Source organism: Hyperolius riggenbachi, chromosome 3 (assembly GCF_040937935.1).
Source record: "Hyperolius riggenbachi isolate aHypRig1 chromosome 3, aHypRig1.pri, whole genome shotgun sequence".
In the NCBI taxonomy this organism is placed as follows: domain Eukaryota; kingdom Metazoa; phylum Chordata; class Amphibia; order Anura; family Hyperoliidae; genus Hyperolius; species Hyperolius riggenbachi.
In genome coordinates this window covers 337,938,460-337,958,570 of record NC_090648.1, presented here as the reverse complement: position 1 = coordinate 337,958,570, position 20,111 = coordinate 337,938,460, and the positions used below count along the sequence as shown (strand labels likewise).

The 20,111-nt window shown below is 42.8% G+C and overlaps 1 protein-coding gene across 5 annotated transcripts in view; it reads right to left on the bottom strand.

Annotated features, from left to right (window-relative positions):
- The window catches only part of CDK17 (cyclin dependent kinase 17), a 223,351-nt gene that overhangs the window by 89,610 nt on the left and 113,630 nt on the right, over positions 1–20,111 (bottom strand). For 4 of the 5 annotated variants that reach the window (XM_068276903.1, XM_068276900.1, XM_068276902.1 and 1 more), the window contains one exon: positions 5,644–5,808. The exons of the other annotated variant lie outside the window; for it this stretch is intronic. In XM_068276903.1, the coding sequence (XP_068133004.1) occupies positions 5,644–5,808 (165 nt within the window). The remainder of the gene's footprint in view (positions 1–5,643; positions 5,809–20,111) is intronic. 5 annotated transcript variants of the gene reach the window in all.

Genomic DNA, 20,111 nt, shown 5'->3' with positions numbered 1-20,111 from the left:
CCAGTTGCCCTAGTTCCATATAACGGGGACTTTGCTGTGTATAAGTATAGGAATATATTTTTACATGAAAAGAATCTGGTCTAAATGTTCTAATTTTTTCAATGAGGGGTAACCGTTACAAAATTTATATTGTGGTCATCTATATTGTGGCTAACAGTGGTCTTATAACCGGTAGAACTGACTCTGGTAGAATAAAAAAAAAAAGTTACATATCCTATATTGTTTAGGAGCGATCAAATTCCCCAGAAACACATTCCCTCCCCCCTTCCCATTAATTAACCACTTCCACGCATTATTTGTCAGCATTTAGCAATGATAATAATAAGATGTAAAGTGTGAGAGCAACAAGCTAATGTATGTGCATTGAAATGAAAACTTTCTAGTACTATAACAAGCTGCAACTAGTTTCAATGCATATGCCCTTTGAAATGGAGTCTCTGGCAATCCATCCTGCATGCAGAGGAATGTGATACTTAGCTGATAACAGCTGTAAGGCACATCATACTGTTCTATAATCACTGGATGCTAAAGCAAGAGCATGCAATAGTATCAAGACATTTAGCAATTAGTAACACAGATCATGCCTGGTCTTATTTCTCAATGTAGACTGAAGCCAAAAAGAGACTGTTGAAACAAAAACAAGTAAGGTGTATTTACTGCGATCCAAGCACAAAAACATGAAGATTAAAGCAATCCTGAAGAAAAAAAATAAAACATGTTTACAGGGCTGTGGAGTCGGAGTCGGAGTCGTGGAGTCGGAGTCGTGGAGTCGGGCAATTTTGGGTGCCTGGAGTCGGAGTCGGGAAAAAATGCACCGACTCCGACTCCTAATGAATTTGTAACTGTAATTAAAATAGAAAATATGATAAAATGTTCTATTTCTCAGATAATAGTCATTACAAATAATGTATATATACAGTATATATACACAGTAAAAGCTGTGCTTTGTCCACAAAAATGAAATAAACCAATCAAAATTAGTTACTTGTGCTGCTTCAATAAAGCAGTCCCCGTATTTTTAAGGTCAGATATACATATCTGATTGTGAATGTATATATGATGTGTACACAGGAATCTCTTATATATACTAAATAACATCTATGCTGTAAGAATAAAGCCTGATGTGTAGCCGTGTCACTAATAGAGATGGTCAACGGGATGGAAATAATTCCGCATTGATGCTGATTTATGCAAATGTACGCACTCCCTTTGCTGATGAAATCAAATAATTTGATATGTTATTAAAATTTGGTTTGGTGACTACAAATTAAAGGGTAACTGAGACGGATGAAAAGTAAAGTTTTATACATACCTGGGGCTTCCTCCAGCCCCCTTCAGGCTAATCAGTCCCTCGCTGTCCTCCACCACCCGAATCTTCTGCTATGAGTCCTGGTAATTCAGCCAGTCAGCGCAGTCCGGCCGCATGCCGCTCCCACAGCCAGGAACATTCTGCACCTGCGCAATAGTGCTGCACAGGTGTAGTATGCTCCTGGCGGCGGAGTGTGTGCATGCGCACTACGCCTGACTGGCTCAAGTACCTGGACTCATAGCAGAAGATCCAGGTGGTGGAGGAGTACAACAAGGGACTGATTATCCTGAAGGCGGCTGGAGGAAGCCCCAGGTATGTATAAAACTTTAATTTCATCTGTCTCAGGTTTACTTTGTTACACAGTAGTACTATACTCTACATATGCACTCCCCACAGAGCTGCAGGGAATCCACTGAGAATGCTGTGCACATTGAACACAGAGGTGTTGTCTGTTTACAATCTCCTCATTCCCCTGCAGAGTACCTGCACATCATTCTTACATGTACACACACTTACATTGCCTAGGGCCTGATAGATGTTCTTTGTTCCGGTTTGTACCTTTTACAAGTACTCTTACCAAGGACTAGTTTTAGTCTAAAGGGAATAAATATAGTAGTCTACATATCCTTCTCACTTCAGTTGTCTTGTAAAATTCCTAAGCGTTGGCAGTTAAGAGACGAATTTCATGTTACATACTTTTAATCAACAAAATTGTAATATGCAAATTAGAGGAGTCGGAGTCGTGGAGTCGGAGTAATCCTAAACTGAGGAGTCGGAGTCGGTGGATTTTTGGACCGACTCCACAGCCCTGCATGTTTACACAGCTACAGAACATTCATTGTGCGCTTTTCCCCTGGCGGACTGAAAGCACCAGAGTTGCAGCCACTAGGGCGCACTTGTACAGGCAATAGCAGCGTTAGGGAGTCTTGCCCACACTCTACAGAAATAATAGCTTTTAAAATTGTCTATTACAAGCTACCAGTGGCACAAGTTTTAAACACCGACTAGATCAGTGGTTCCCAACCTGGGGGCGATCGCCCTCAGGTGGGCGATTTGGGTTCTAAGGGGGGGCGGTAAATTTGTGGGGGGCGACAGGGGGGCGATCAGTATGAAAAGGCAGAAAAAATAAAGTGTCGCAATGTCACTCGTTTTTAAGAACTTATGGGCAAAAAATATGATCTGTATAAAATATGCAAGTGTGCATGATAGAGTTGCGTAATTCCTCAGGGCTCGTTGGTCACGCGGCGGTGTAATGTCAGATATTGCAGCCCGGAAGCAGCCTTCCTCACTGAGTATCGCGCATGTTAGATATTATTTACCTGAAATATCTCCGCTTCCGCACCACGTACACTCCCGAAATTTTCAGGGGAGGGAGGGGACCCCCAGATCTAGCTCTGTGTCGAATTGCAGCCTCCGAGCCCCGCTAATTGCCGAGATAGGTTTGCTGCAATCAGTCTCGGGAACCAGCAGGGCTCGGGGGCTGCAATTCGGCACAGAGCTAGATCTGGGGGTCCCCTCCCTCCCCTGAAAATTTCGGGAGTGTACGTGGTGCGGAAGCGGAGATATTTAGGACGTTTTACGTGGCTGCACAATTTCATGGGACACAGGCTACTACTGCGCATGCGGGGCTGCACAACGTGCGGGGCTGCAATAGCTGACATTACACCGGTAAGGGAATTAGCGCAAAGTAGTTGAGTCACCGGCTATTTTTAGCTGGCAAGGTCACAGCGCTACCCCCTCCACTGGCACCACCATCTGGCATAAGGGTATACCTTACTAAGAGAAGGGGGGCGACAGGGGTGAGTCATCTTCCCCTAAGGGGCGATACCTCATAAAAGGTTGGGAACCACTGGACTAGATGGTTGGCTGACTAGGGACCTTAGATTTGCATATCCGATATAAAGGTTATAAGGGCCCATTCACACTTGAAATCGCTACCGTTTTGAGTGGGTGATTTTACCACGATTAGAGCAGTAAAATCACTGTACACTCTCACGATTCCAGACAATCATGATCCACACTTTTATAAGCACTGTACCACGATCGCTCAGAATCGCGGCAAAATGCTGCATGCAATATGTTTCACGATTGCAGTTAATCACGAAAAGCCCACCAATGGCGGCAGAGAGATTGCTGCCATTAGGTTTCAATTGTGCTAGTGCTTTAAAAAGCGCTATCGCTTCTGCAATTAGCGGGAATAACCGGCTAATCGCCCTAGTAAGAATGGGCCATAAAGGCTTGACACTCACAACATTGTTAGCTAAAACATTTGTTCTGTAAAGTCTCAGCTGAGACTGAAGCACATGTACAGGTGTTCCACAAAATAGTAATCCGGTACACCAGATCTGTAAATTACACCAACAAATGCATCTTCATTTATCTTCCTTCCCAAAAGCTGTAAAACCAGCCTCAACGAAAAACGTAAATTACACTGCTACAGTGCACTTTTTTACTGTCTAAGGGCCCGTTACCACTATATGCAGATTTGCAGTGTCTCCCTGCTAGCTGCTCAGGGAAACGCTGCCCATCTCTATCTATCTATCTATCTATCTATCTATCTATCTATCTATCTATCTATCTATCTATCTATCTATCTATCTATCTATACACACACACACACACACACACACACACACACACACACACACACACACACCTACCTGTATCACCCAGGTTAAAGAGAACCCGAATGCTATCTGCATACAGAGGCTGGGTCTGCCTATACTGCCCAGCCTCTGTTGCTATCCAGGTCCCCCTATGCCCCCCCTGCGCTCTGCTATCCCCCATAAATCACAGCCGCGCTGTCGACACGCAGCGTGTCGTAGCGGGCTGTGTTTACCTTTGTACTGTTAGTCTCGGCACTCCCCCCGCCTCCTGCATAGCTCCAGTCCCTGCCCGCGTCCCTTCCAACCCCGCTGATTGGAGGGAAGGGACGCGTGCGGGGACCAGAGCTATGAAGGAGGTGGGGGGAGCGCCGAGACTGACAGTACAAAGGTAAACACAGCCTGCACAGCGCAGCTGTGATTTATGGGGCATAGCAGAGCGCAGGGGGAACTTAGGGGGGATCGTGATAGCAACAGAGGCTGGGCAGTATAGGAAGACCCAGCCTCTGTGTGCAAATAGCATTGTCAGAACCCCACCTCGGGTTCTTTTTAACCTTCCTGGCGGTAACCCCGAACATAGTTCGGGGTAAGCCGCGCAGGAGGTTTTCTCAGGCCCTGCTGGGCCGATTTGCTTAATTTTTTTTTTTGCTGCACGCAGCTAGCACTTAGCTAGCTGCGTCAGCACACCGATCGCCACCGCCCCGCGCTCGATCGCCACTATCCATCGCGCCGCGTCCCCCCCCCCCCCCCCCCCCCCAGACCCCGTGTGCTGCCTGGCCAATCAGTTTGGAATAGCTGGAATAGCTACTTGCTTGTTTCAGGTGTGTGAATCACCTGAAATCATGTACAAGCAACACTTTCCTGTTCGACAAAAAACAAAACACACAGTTCTTATCAAAACTCATAATTCGTATCATCATCCATCATGTCTTTGCATTCTTTTACTTGACCATGCACATTTTAGACAAACTGACACTTCAAAGGATGCCTAAAGTGTTATGGAAGGTTGCCATATTCATTTTCAACTATGCAAATTGGCTGGCTGTCCTGCTGATCATCGGTCTCTAATAGAATTAGCTACAGGCCCTGAACAAGCATGAAGATCACATTTGACTGGAATAGCTACTTGCTTGTTTCAGGTGTGTGAATCAGATACCACTGATCGCGCGAAAAATCAGCAGGAGGCCAGGCAACTGGCATTGTTTAAAGGGAAATAAATATGGCTGCTTCCATATCGCCCACACTTCAGGTGTCCTTTAAGCAGTTTTCCCTTACTTAAAATTGACATTTTATTTACCATCACACCTTTTAAAGTGTACCTAAAGACACGGAATATGAGATAAGTAGGTGTATGTATAGTATAGTCCCAATCCTACTTAGAGCCTGTGTGGTTTTTTTCACTGAAAGGGTTCATAATCCAGTGGTATAAATCAGTTTCTCTGCAGAAGGTTGAATTTAGACCGCAGTATAACTTTCCCTGATAATAATTAGAGGTCATAAAAATTGCCTCAGCTGATATAAACACATTGACAGCAGAATACAGATATGAAATTTACTATGTGACCATTGCTCAGTATGCGGAGCTGAACAAACAACATGACCGCAATGTATAATAGTTAAACACTGAAAGCTAGATATGTATTTATTAGTTCTATAGAAAGAGTGTGTGTATTTGTGTGTTAGTCATTTACAGTACATCTACATGCAGAGGTCGCATATACAAAGTGTTACCTAGTCTGCTTCCGTTCCTGGGCATTGCCATAAAGGAGCCGAGGCTTCCACCTATAACACTGTGTGGTCTTCTCAGTGGTGGCTTCTTGAAAGATCCTGTGTATTGATGGAGGAAGGAGTGCATACTATGAGATGTGGGAGGCCTGCCATTCTTCACAATAGGTTCTAGATATCCCCAAGGCCAACACAGAATCCATGCCATTAAAAAGGAAAGATTGTAAAACAGGAAAAGACCCAAAGAGAGAAAAAGGAAGAAAAAGAAGAGATTACTATACACACCATCTTAAGAGTGATCGAGGCACAAAAATTACTCAAATTAGTCACCAGCATTGCATAATTAACCCACAATCATTTGATCACTAAATATTATATAAATCAGAGATGTCTAACAAAGATTGCAGAAAGATTGAGACACAAAGTTCAATTTTTGCTTTACTTAAGTACCTTTTATGTGTTTATGGAAATTAAGTGCTGAAGTACAAAGTGAAATGGAAAAATGGTGTACTGACATACATTAAAGTTGTCATTTAGGGCTGGTTCACACTGGGAGCTTTTGCAGAGCTTTGCTGATCGCCAGCGATCAGCAAAGCACTGCTGCTAATGTATCCCCCATGGATACATTCTCATTGCAGCGTTTGCTATTGTGACCGATCGCAAACAGGCTGCATGCAGCACTTTGGGGACAGTCGCATTGTGATTCTTATTCTATAGAAAGGGAATCACAAGCACAACTTGCGGTAAAAACTTAAACATTTTTTTAACACGATTGGGATTAGCGCTGGAAATGTGAACGAGCCCTTACATAGTCTGTATATGGGTTTCAAAAATTAAAAAAAACTTTATAAACTGCAATCTTTGTTAAAGATCTCTGTTCCATATTCTACAATACCCACCACCAATTATGCCTTAATTTCTAACCAATTACTTATAGGATTATTTCTACAAAATCTCAAATTTTAAAAAATTTGTAAATGATGAGGTTTTTTTAACCATAAAGGCCATTGTTCCCCAACTCTTCAGTATTAAAAAAACAGAAAAAAAAACGCCCAATCAGCTTTTACCATTCATTAGGTAAAAGCTACAAAGATATAGGATTTCTGATTACTGCGGTTACAGCGCTTTGTAGAAAGTCACTTGGACAATTTAACAACAATGCTAAGAGTGATGAAAAGTATAAGAACACGCAAATAAAATCTAAGCATTTTAATTTAATCATGCAAGTGAAAAGTGACATCAGGCTGATTGGCAGGATTTAAACAGTATTGTGAATTTGCAGATTGTAACGACAGAAGCTGGTTCTCAGTGGTATGGCTCGGGGGGTATGTATGCCGTCTGGTGGTATGTAAGCTACAAGAAAAGATCCGAATTCAATGTTTGAGAGCTGCTTTTGTCAGCTACAATAAAAGATTTAAGAAATGCCCTTTTTTCATCAGTTGTCGAGTCTAAGACCTATTCAGCTTTATTGAGAGATGACATCATTGCCCCAAATCTAGTGTGCAGGTCAGAAGGAATAGAATGACAACATCCATCTAAGGGTTCTCACAAACATCTTCGAAACATGGAAAAAAGGACTCTTTATAAGTTACCAGGGCACTGAAAGATTTCAGGAACTTTAACTTTTCCCTATTTTCAGGGACCTATTTATTCAGCTGACTGGTTCATGTCTTGGCTATTACCAGCTATAGATGAAAGAAATTGGCAATTTAATAAAAATCAAAAAAAAGTTAGTCTAATTATACGCTGAAAGGATATGAGGAAAAGCTACAAATAGTGGTAGAGTTCCCCTTGGCTTTGCATAACAAGGTGTAGACACTACAGCAACACAATAGAGGTGCACAGTAGAAGGTGTAATTTACTTTTTTCAAAGAAAATACTCTAATATTTTTATTTTCAGTTAGAGATATTTTTTTTTTTTTATAACATTGCATCATTCTCTAATATTTGCAGTTTACACATTCAGCATTCTAAATTTTACAGAGCAGGCCAGTGAACTTTTGAACTGTCCTCTGCAAAGAAAAAGAAAATACAGTGACCGACAGTTGAAATAAGGTTCAGAAGACAGAGCTCTCTGCGACTTTGAAAGTCGTGGAGCTCAGTGGCTCTTTTGCATAGATAACAACTGGAGTTTCTTAACTCTTCCTGTACTGGAAACAATATTAGACTTATGTCTCTGCTCCTAATGTTTTATTTCTTAGCTCTACTACACATACAAAATCATCATATTTTTTTTTCGCTTCAGTGTCTCTTTAAGGCATACCACTGTTTTTGCTTAGCCCAGTCAGTAAACAGCCCATCATTTAACTTTAAAGAGAAACCGTAGCAAATAACTGAACTTCATCCCAATCAGTAGCTGATACCCCCTTTCACATGAGAAATATTTTCCTTTTCACAAAATGATCATCAGGGGACTCTGTATGGCTGATATTGTGGCGAAACCCCTCCCACAGAATGATGTCAGGACCATGGTTCTGACATCGAACTGTGGGAGCTTTGTTGCATTGTGGGAAATAACAGCTGTTTACAGGGGTTTCCAACTGCTAAAACAGCAAGCAGCATCTCCTTCCACTCTGAACTCAATTAACCAGCAGGAATCAATGGCAGTACTCACAGTGATGAAAGCCAACATTTTAGGGCCTTTATTGGCTCTGTTGTGCTTAAAGCAAACCTGAAGCGAAAAAACGTATGATATAATTGTAGGTGTAGTATGGATAATAGAACATTAGTAGCAAAGAAGAGTTTTATTTTAATTTTCAGTTATGGGTTTTGTTTTTTTACATTGCATCACACTGTCACAGTAGCAGTTTTAAAACCACACGCTGTCTTTTAAGTTATAAAACAAAGCAGAACTAATGACCCTTTGAACTTTTCAGGAATAATACCTTATTTCAAGCTTTCACTGTTTCTTGGCAGTTTAAGTGCTTCAAAAACAGGACTGTATTCCAACAGATCAGAGAAGCTCTTTTGCATATACAACTGACATTTTTTTACTTTTCCTGTACTGGAAAAGAATAAAACAATTTTCTTTGCTAACAATGTTCTACTTCTTATATGTATTACACATACAAATAATTATTTCATAGGTTTATTTTTGCTTTAGACTGGTTTCTATGGCTCCCCTAAGGTTAATATACTTCCAATTTTATTTTAAGATTTAATACAGAGTTCATGGGTAAGTATATAGAGCAGAGTACAGTACTGTTTTAGCTAGGCCTATTTTTTTTTTTTCAACCTCCCTGGTGGTCAATTAGAATCGCCAGGGGGCAGCGCAGCACTTTTTTTTTTTTTTTTTTAAATCATGTAGCTAGCCTTGCGCTAGCTACATGATAGCTGCTGAGCAGCGGCATCCCCCCACCCTCTCCGATCGCCTCCGATAATCAGCGGAAGCAGGAAATCCCGTTCAGAACGGGATTTCCTGCTGGGCTTCCCCGGTCGCCATGGCGACAGTCATTATCAGCAGTCCCGATCCACCCCTCAGCGCTGCCTGGCACTGATAGGCCAGGCTGCGCAGGGGTCGGCGCGGCGGATAGCGGCGAATCGGTGCGGAGGCGATCGGGAAGTACACGCAGCTAGCAAAGTGCTAGCTGCGTGTACAAAAAAAACAAACAAACCTGAGAAATCCTCCTGCGCGCGTAGCCCGACCTGAGGTCGGGCTTACCGCCAAGGAGGTTAAAATTAAATATTTTTTTAAAAAGTGAACATCAAGAAGGAACAGTACAGTACAAGTCTGGAACTTTCATAAATAAAAAGCTACAACATCACATCATGAATAATTTACATTAGGTATTACAAAGTAGAATGTCAATGAGACGCTGTAACCAAATAAATATTGTCACCCAGTAAAGGGGTAACTGTCACCACAAAGAGGGGGATGACAAGCACCATAAAGAGAAAAGAAAATGGGCGTCAATTAAGAAATTGTTGCAGATACTTTGTCCATATAAAGTAAAGATAAGAAAGAAGAGAAGAACTGTCGGCCCACCCCCGGCCCAGTATTCCCCCCCCCACCCCCCCCCCCCCCCCCCCAAATCACACAGTCAATTTAATCAATGATAGGTATGAAGTTGTCGTTGGTTGGATCAAGAATTCTATTCTCCCAGACACCCCATACTTTATTGAATTTCTTAGGGCATTTTCTGTTGAGATAAGTGGTTCTATATAATGGTAGAGCATTATTGATGGCTTTAGCCCAAGTGCCTACGGTAGGGATAGAGGTCTTCTTCCAGAATTTTAGAATCTTCTTCCCAGCTTGGAAGCATAATAGTTTGAGTAGCGTTTGTTTATTTTTTTAATATAGTATCTGCCTTAATTTTGCCTAATTGTAATAAACATATTTAGGGAGAAGGAGGTTTCTAAAAGGGACTTAATTGATGTTACATTTTCCCAAAAAGGAGTAATTATCGGGCATGTCCAAAAGATGTGGATAAAGTCTCCTCTGTGTATAGAACATCTCCAACACCTGTCTGAATGAGAAGAATTCATTCTATGCAGTCTAACCGGAGTGAAGTATATTCTGTGTAAAAATTTTGTTTTAATGAGTTGGTCCCTTGCTGATATCACTGTGGTGGGGAAGTCCACTAGGATTGAATCCCATTCAGTATCATTTAGACGGGATATCAGTCTTCCATTTGTGGTAGCATTTTATCAACTGTGGATTACTAAAATTTACTAATTCAGCATAGATGGCGGATAGGGTTTTGGGAAGGTCTTTAGTTAGGAGTTGCGAACCAAACTGATCTATGGTGAAGCTGTAAATATCTAAATATTTGTTTGGAAGGTAAAACTGGGTTTTAAGACTGTCAAAAGTATGGATAGATTTGTCATTGTATATGGGAGATGTTTGTTATACCATATCTCGCCCATAGAATTGGGTCAGGGATAGTGAAGAAGTGCTGGAGGTAAGGATTGCCCCAAAGCTGTGTGTATGGAGAAATGGTACCAGGGTTTGTTAAAGAAGCTCTAGCTGTATTTCAAGCCCTCCAGGTGGTTGCCATGGCTGGGATGGTTTGGGGGTTAGGGCCTCTAAAGGGTGAATTTGTAAGTTGTTCATGATTCCAATATTGCTGCCTCTACATTCACTGCAGGGTTCGTATCGTCTTGCAAGAACCACTATCTGATGGTGACAAGTAAAGATGCCCAATAATATTTTTGAAAATGTGGGAGTGCTAGACCATCTCTAGATTTAGGAAGTTGCAAAACATCAAGTGCTATTCAGGGTTGTTTGCCTTTCCAGATAAAGGTTAAAAGTATTTTGATAATTTTTTTGAAGAGAGCAGAGGGGAGCCAAACAGGGCATTGGCGGAAGAGGTATGTGAACTTGGGTAAAAAAATCATTTTGAGAAGGTTAATTCTACCTATCAGAGAAAGTGGGAGTCTATTCCATATTGCACATTTAGTTTCTAGTTTCCGAATAACAGGGTCAACATTAAGTGTTTGGTATTTAGTAAGACCATTAGTTAGCCAGGCCTATTTTTAGCATTATCTCTCATGCAACCAGAAAGCACACTTATCCAGGATCTGCCAATCCCCATCAGTGCCGGATAACCAAGACTATACAAAATAATAAACTTTTGTTCCTAGTAAGTTCCCTGTGCAAGAGTTCAGGTCCACTTTAAGGGCTGGTTCAGACGGGCGTCTGCGGAGCGTTTACCGGCAGCGATCAGGATGTAGTGTTACGCGAACGCGGCGTTCGGGTCCCGATTTTCCTTGGCATTCAAGGCGACCCTGGACGCTACATGTAGCATCCTGGGGCAGTTAACCGCCACGGGGAATGTTTCCCTAGGGGAAGAAAAACGCAGACCGCATCCGAAAGCTACGTGAAGGCTGCTGAAAGCGGAAACGTGCAGCCGCCACAACGCCATGCCACATAAAGCCGGGCAGACGCCTGTGTGAACCAGCCCTAAAGCTCATTTTGACTTTGCTGACTTGCTTGCCACACCCCTTCCAGCACCTCCCTATTACATCTGCAGGTGTTTAAGTGTCCTGGCTCAAGGTGAGGAGCCTAGATTTTGTGTTCTTTTATTGTATTTGATCCTTGTGGCTAGGATTTTATCTAGTGCTCTCCCTCTTCCCCTATTAGTGATCTTAACACACACAGCTTGCTGGTGTGTTCGCATGGTACATATGTAAGTACTAGCAGCTCCCTTGCAGGATTAGTCCTGTCCTGGGAAGGATGGTAAGGGTATGTGCTCTTATTCCTTATATAGGTTTTGATGCGCTGAACGTGCATCAAAACCCAATTCCGGGCTTGACCCAGTCATGCTTGGCGAAATAAAATTGATTCTGATTCTGTTTGTGCTATGCATGTTACAGGGCTAGAGTTAGGACACATGACAATGGGCTACCTCTTCACGGTGTATGTGACTACGCAAGAGACTTTATTCTTGTAACGAGGATCCCAGCTTTTAACTTGGCTGTAGGAACAGCATTGATTGCTGCATGATTTTTGTGAATGGATTCGCATGAGGATTTGCATGACTGTGCGGAAGTTCAATTTGACTTTGCCACTTTAAAGTGGACCTGAACTCTTGCACAAGACAGAAGGAAAACAGAGAAATGCACCCTGTATGTATTTTGAGAGTTTAGCCTGTCTAATTCCCCCTCATTTTTGTCAAATCCTCAGCTGTAATTTGACCCCGCCCCTGTATCACATAATTGCCAAGGCAGAGATGAAAGATAAGCTTATTTGAAAGCACGGGCTGTTAACAATATGTCTGCTTCCATGAATTAGGAAGTAGAAACAATGCAGATTTATTTCAGGATTTGTATCAGCTGTAACAAAAATGTTTTTCTTTAAAGGTTATTATGCTGTTGCATATCTTTTAGAGCAGTGAGCAAGTTCTGATTTCAGGTCCACTTTAAAACAATGCATACAGCTTTCAGGCTAGATAAGTCCGTTCCTAATGCTGGGTGATTAGATGGTTCGATAGATAATTTCCGACATGTTCGATCTCCCTTTCAATTCTTTTGCCGCTCGATTTCTGATAGAGGTGAACGGAAAAAGATACGGAAAACGAGCGGAAAATAAGAGAATCGACTGCAGACTCGAGCGGCAAAAACGATCAAGAGCAGAAACGCACGGCAGAAACAAACCGTGTATTCATAGCACAATGTTTGTTTTGGAAACTGATGGCTTGCAAATTGAAGTGAAAGGGTGAGGTTTGATAACCGTAAATTGTAAGAAATAAAAAATAAACAGTCCAATCCACATAAAAAAGTTGCTATCACAATCCAGACCTTTCAATGAAGTATAGGATTTCCCTGTAAAAGATCCGCATATAGTGCAGTATTGCTTATTATGAACCACCCTGTGATTCACTTCACACAATAGTGTAGATAATAGCCTCCACCCAGAGGAGATACAGAGAGAATACGGGGGGGGGGGGGGGGGGGGGGAATACTTTTAAACCCCCCTAGTGAGTTTCACTCACCAGATGGCTTCTTGTAATCAAAGCGTATAAGCCCTCCAACCTGGGCAGTACCAATTCAGGACCTTCAAATACAAAAAGCGGATCTCCGCATAGCATAAAACCTTTTAGCATTTATTTAAAAACTGCCATAAAACATGCGTACCGGATCCTCAGTTAACAAGCGCTTATCTGTTACTTCCTCCTCGCGTCCCGCGTGACTCCTTAGCTCCGCCCTACGCGTTTCGTCATTTGACTCATCAGGGGCATGGAGTCACGCTCGTTTGGACGCTATTTAAATGATACCTCCCTCCTCCGTTCCCATAGAAACCCAACTCCTCCCCCTTCATGCATATTGATGCATCCCGCCCCTACCATACAGCCGCAACGGGGATCCCCACCGCAGTGCCAACACTTACATTAAATATATTTAAATAACCATCCGCGAGGAGGAAGTAATCCAAGCGGGGACTGTGGCGTGTAGTGGAGATCCGACCGCGGCGGTGCCGACACACACAGATAAGCGCTTGTGAACTGAGGATCCGGTACGCATGTTTTACGGCAGTTTTTAAATAAATGCTAAAAGGTTTTATGCTATGCGGAGTTCCGCTTTTTATATTTGAAGGTCCTGAATTGGTACTGCCCAGGTTGGAGGGCTTATACGCTTTGATTACAAGAAGCCATCTGGTGAGTAAAACTCACTAGGGGGTTAAAAGTATTCCCCCGTATTCTCTCTGTATCTCCTCTGGGTGGAGGCTATTATCTACACTATTGTGTGAAGTGAATCACAGGGTGGATCATAATAAGCAATACTGCACTATATGCGGATCTTTTACAGGGAAATCCTACACTTCATTGAAAGGTCTGGATTGTGATCGCAACTTTTTTATGTGGATTGGATCGTGATTGGAGAGTGTGTGTACTCAAACAAAGTCTGCGGATCCCCTACACTGGTGACATTGGTGATATATATATATATATATATACACACACACATTTAATTAAGTGCTGTGGAGAGCAAGCCTTCTTACCTCCTAGGGTTTTTTTTTTTTTTAAATAAACAGTGCTGACAGAGGTGGGTTTTTTTTTTTTTTTTTTTTTTTTTTTTTTAAGTAAGAGAGGAACTTCCTTTTAACATCTTTCACACCCCACACAACACATATGGTGTAAAAAAACAACCTTACACAGTTACTGTATATAGTACAGCATGTGATTTTTCACAAGACTGCAGCCATTTAGGGAAATGGTCATATCAAAAGCCTGAGAGCACACATTACTACAGAGTTAGTGAAAAGGTTACACAATAAATCTATTGGAGGTATGATAGACTGCCAACTTCTTACAAACCTCATATGCCAAGCATAAACTAACCAAGGTTTTCTGCTCTGTGCTCAAGCCTAGCGCTGAGACACGTATTCAAGGTTTCTTATTCTATTTTCTTGGCACATTGATGTGGAGACTCCAGGCTAGACACCTTTGTGTTCCAGAAAATAGGTTTCATCACACTAACAAATGTCTTCAGTACTAAGTGGACATGGTCAATGGATGCAAATCATTCCAGTCTGAAAGCAAACTGTATGCAGTGTGGAAATTATTATTGATGATTTATATAGCACCATCTTCTTCCGTGGTGCTGTACAGAGTAAAGGACAACACTTTAAAAAAAAATAAAAAATTCTGTTCAATTTAGGATTTACAATCTATTTTACTGATTGATTGGGGGAAAATGTAGCACATTGGTTATATTTTTCACAAATTATGAAAAAAAAAAATTGCTTGGGTACATGCATTAAGAAATGGACTACACTATTTGTCATAAAAATGTATCCACCACTCCCGATCAATTTAAATGGAAAAACAGACAAAAAACACCCCAATAAAGTCAATAGGATCTCCAGCTCAAAAAAATAAAATTTATTTTTTGATTTCTCATTACAACCAATCGTTTTTATCAAATTGCCATAACATTGGATCATTTTATTGTAATGTGCATGGTTGCCTTACGATCCAATAGTTTTTTTTACTCACCTGGAGCTTCATCCAGCTCCTCGTCGCAGCCCCGGTCCTCCTCGGTGTCCATGTTGGACGGCTGTAAAGATTGCGACCTGCGGGTGGGGTTGGCTCTTCAGCGCCTGTGATGGCACTCAGGCCCGCGCGTCCCCATCATCTGGCGTGTATTGCGCCTGCGCAGTAGTTGTGCGCAGGCGCAGTACGTGCATGCAGGCGCAGAAGAGCCGACCCCGCTGGTGGGTTGCAAAAGTTACGGCCAGCCAGCGGAGACACAGAGGAGGACCAGGGCTGCAGCAAAGGACTGAGACGGCTGCGAGGAGCCTCGGAAGTCCTTAAAGGGAAGGTTCAGGGAGGGTGGGTAAAAAATAAAAATCATTTCCACTTACCTGGGGCTTCCTCCAGCCCGTGGCAGGCAGGAGGTGCCCTCGCTGCCGCTCCGCAGGCTCCCGGTGGTCTCCGGTGGCCGACCCGACCTGGCCAGGCCGGTGTAATGTCAGATATTGCAGCCCCGCACGTTGTGCAGTCCCGCATGCGCAGTAGGAGCCTGCGCCCCATTACATTGTGCAGCCACGTGTGAAACGTCCTAAATATCTCCGCTTCCGCACCACGTACACCCCCGAAATTTTCAGAGGAGGGAGGGGACCCCCACATCTAGCTCTATGCCGAATTGCAGCCCCCGAGCCCCGCTAGTTCCCGAGACTGATTGCAGCAAACCTATCTCGGGAACTAGCGGGGCTAGGGGGCTGCAATTCGACACAAAGCTGGATCTGGGGTTCCCCTCCCTCCCCTGAAAATTTCAGGAGTGTACGTGGTGCGGAAGCGGAGATATTTCAGCTAAATAATGTCTAACTTCCCACTGAGCATGCGCGATACTCAGTGAGGAAGGCTGCTTCCGGGCTGCAATATCTGACATTACACCGGCTGCCAGGTCGGGCTCTTCTGCGCTCCAAGGCCCGGAACTTCTGCGTCCCACGCCGGCACACTGACGTCATCGGACGTCAGTAGAGCCCGGAGGACGTCCGATGACGTCAGAGCGCCGGCGTGGGACGCAGAAGTTCCGGGCCTTGGAGCGCAGAAGAGCCCGACCTGGCAGCCAGCCTGGCCAGGTCGGGTCGGCCACCGGAGACCACCGGGAGCCTGTGGAGCGGCGGCGAGGGCACCTCCTGCCTGCCACGGGCTGGAGGAAGCCCCAGGTAAGTGGAAATTGATTTTTATTTTTTACCCACCCTCCCTGAACCTTCCCTTTAAAGGAACACACAAGGGTAGGTAAAACTACAGACAATGGTACATAATACAGAAGTGGTATATAGTAGTATAGAAATAGTGACAAATTTATAGTGATAAAAAAATATACAGCACCCATTTTGAGAGAATGGCTTTTGAGGATAGACCAAGTTTATGCAACAGAAGAGCATCTAAAGATGGTACCATTGAAAAATGTATAGCAACGTGGCACAATGAGCCAAAGTACTGACAACTATATCCACCTCATGTCTTAAGCCCAATCTACACGATACGATTCTTTATACGATTCGATTACGATTTCATTTACGTTCCGATTAAATCCGACATGTCCGATTGGGATTCGATTAAATTCTATTTGCCATTACAAAACAATGGCAAATCGACATGTCCGATCGGGATTCGATTCAATTCGGATTTAATCAGATCGTGAATAGAATCGTAATCGAATCGTATGAAGAATTGTATCGTGAAGATTGGGCTTTAGATTCCTGTTCCGCTTTATGGTGTGGCCGTACCGGATGGTTCTATACCTCATGGTGACCATCATATTTACAAAACGTGTGATCTGGAGTATCCAAACAGCAACTGAAAACACATTTTAGAGCTTTCAGACAGCTACCGCTGTAAATAATTCATATATATAGGCAATATTTTCAGTGTAAAGACTGGAAAACTGCAACTTTATGAAGGTCTTTGCTGAGCTTAGATGTGTGTTCTGTTGCAGAGTAGATGACAGATAAACAGTATTAATTAACATGACTTGGTTAAAAGCTCCCAGTGAACTAAGCAAATAAAGCATTCTCCAATAGCACAGCATGATCTAGGTGGATGGAGGTGGAAATGTGAAGAAAATTAAACATTTCTTCAGTCATGTATAACGAACTGTAGAATTAAAGTACATACACTATAAATGGCAGGTGCAGCTGTGCATTTACCACATCCCTGCACTATTAAAAAGGTTTTGAAGGCATGAGAAAATAATTGCAACCAATCCATATGAGCAATTTTCTCTGAAATATCTTGAAACTGATGAAAGTAATTGGCACTGGTCATTGTTTGTGCTACACCAAAACAAAAAGTGAATAAAAAAAAAAAAAAAAAAGTGAATTATATGTAAAATCTGACTGCTTTTCAGACCGAACAATCAACATTTATACTGCGCTTTTCTCCTGGCAGACTCAAAGCACTTGAGCTGCAGCCTCTAGGGCATGCTCAGTAGGCAGTGGCAGCATTAGAAAGTCTAGCCCAAGCACTCCTTACTGAATAGGTGGTGGCTTACTGAAAAGGGAAATCCAAGAATCCAACCTGGGTCACCTTTTCTTTTGAGAATACTTGAAATAAGATCATAGCAGAAAACAACGTGGACAAAAATGACAGCACCCTTAAACTTAAACAACCACCCTAAAGCCTCCTTACAGGCAGCTGTAGGTGTATACCCACCAGCCATGTGCTGCAGGGAGCTTGCGGGCCCTCGTTATGGACAAGGAGAAGACATTCATCCCATGAAGAAACATCTGAGTGTCATGGCAGGCACACTCATACATGACACAGCTACATGCTTTGCATTGAGCCTATCTTACCACAGCTCAAATCTTAACATTTAAGGCTAATTAAGAATTAATTTCTGAAGTGCCATAAAGCGCGCAAATGTGGCCAATACACAGCAGAATTTAGTCTACATTTGATTATGCTTTTTTTCACAGTCAATATAGTTATGTTTCAACTTATGACATCAACTTATTTAGATTGCATTTTTACCGTGTGATTTATGGCAGATCATGGAAATTGGTTCAGATTTTAAAAAGGGATCATCTAATAAAATGTTCATAATATAGAACTAAACCTAAGAGGATCTACACTTATGGATTAAGCTGCTTATTTCCTATGGAGCAGAAGACAGAATACCATTCCTTCACTAAGTCTCCAATAAAGTTAATCGGATCCACTATAGGATTTGAGAAGGATTTTATTCATTTCACTTTACTCATGACAGATTCACAGCTCGGTATGACTGGGGGATGGTCTTTTAAAGGGAACCGGAGACGAAGCACCCTTGTGTATTTTACCATATATATCAGTAAGAACATTAGAGAAAACATCTACCATGCTCTCTGTTTCATGCTCACTGCTAAAAGTGTCTATTATCAGCGGTGATAAGAATCCCGGACTGAGCATTCAGTCTGGCTTTGCAGGGAATAATTATAGTAGAGCCACAAGGGGGCAGGCTTGGGCTTGAAAAGACACCAGAGAAGACAGACTCAGCTATAATCATTCCATAGCAAAGCCAGACTGAATGCTCAGTCGGGGATTCTTAGAGGTGATAACAGTCAGATTAAACAGAGAACAATGAAACAAAGTGCAGATTAGGTGTTTACTGTCACGTTCCCGCTGATTTAGAAGGTAAAATACAAGAGGGTGCTTCATCTCTGGTTCTCTTTAAACACTAAACTGTAAAATTCCTAGAATACAAATAAGGCGAGAGAGATATTTAATACATCAAAGTGTACCTGAAGTGCATTTTAATATGCTAAATTAAACATGTCCAGGAGAGCTTTTTTTCCCCATATGTATTGCTGTTCTATCAGAAGCCCACTTTAAAAATATCCCTTCTGTTCCAACTTTCAGGCAGGAAGTTCAGCTTTGTCCCGAAAGCTGAACACTACGCCACCATCCACACTTGCCTACCTCAAGAGGGAAAATAGGAAGGTGGGCATAAAGCTGCATCACTGGGTTGGCATGGACCAGAGAGGAAGTGTTTGGTTTCCAGGGCAATGCTGAACTTCCTGTCCAGTAGTCAGGATGGCTGGGGATTTTTACACTGGGCTCTAGACAAAAAAAAGGGTTAACACTTTCAGATAGAAAAGTTAAGTCATTGGGAGTTGTGCAATTAAAAACAAAAAAAATGCCAGATACTTACCTATGGAGAGGGAAGGTTTTGGGTCTTAATGAGCTTTCCCTCTCCTCTACCGGTGCTGCGCTGGCTCCTGTGTTTCAATCCCCCGCTGCGGGAGACTTCAAAAGCCTTCGAGTCCTCCCGAAGACTGGCTGCTCCAAAATGCGCATGTGGGAGTGCATGTGAGAGTACCAATACTCTGCACTCGGGCTCCCGAAGACTTTACAAAACCTCCTTCAACAGCAGAGGAGCAGTATTTGACTAAATTAGTCAAATACTGCTCCAGGGACAGCGCAGCACCGAGGGCACTGGGATAGGAGAGGGATGGCTCTATAGGTCCCAGAGCCTTCCCTCTCCATAAGTATCTGTATTTTGGGTTTTGTTTTTTTTTTACTGATGGTTCCCAATGACTTTAAGGCACGTACAAATGCATAACTGATGTCGCCCAACAGGGATCGGGAACTTTTGCCTCAGGCGACAATCGCTGGGCTGAGGCTGTACAGATGGAGCAAGGTGTACAGCTGACAACGCGTTCTGTTGCTGTTCGGGGAGATGCAGGGCCGATGCAGGGGGCCCACATGACATCACACAGAGGGCAGGGGCGATTGGCATGCACAAAGCCATCGGCTGTCACACGAGCAAGTTGACCCCCGTTGGTTTCTTTGCCGAGTGGTGCTCAGGTGCCACTGTACATAAACCGGATTTTCGGCTGAAGAGTTCATTGGAGGCTGCCTCAGCCAACTTTAATCTATTGTGTGCGGGGCTTCAGGTGGATTTAGAAGAGCTTATAACTAGCTCTCCAGGACAGGTTTATTTTAACAAATTATTATGTTTAATTTGAACTTGTATGACAGAGTCCTAGGAAAATAGAAATATAGATATATCTAATTGGCTTTACATTACAACATCTAAAAATA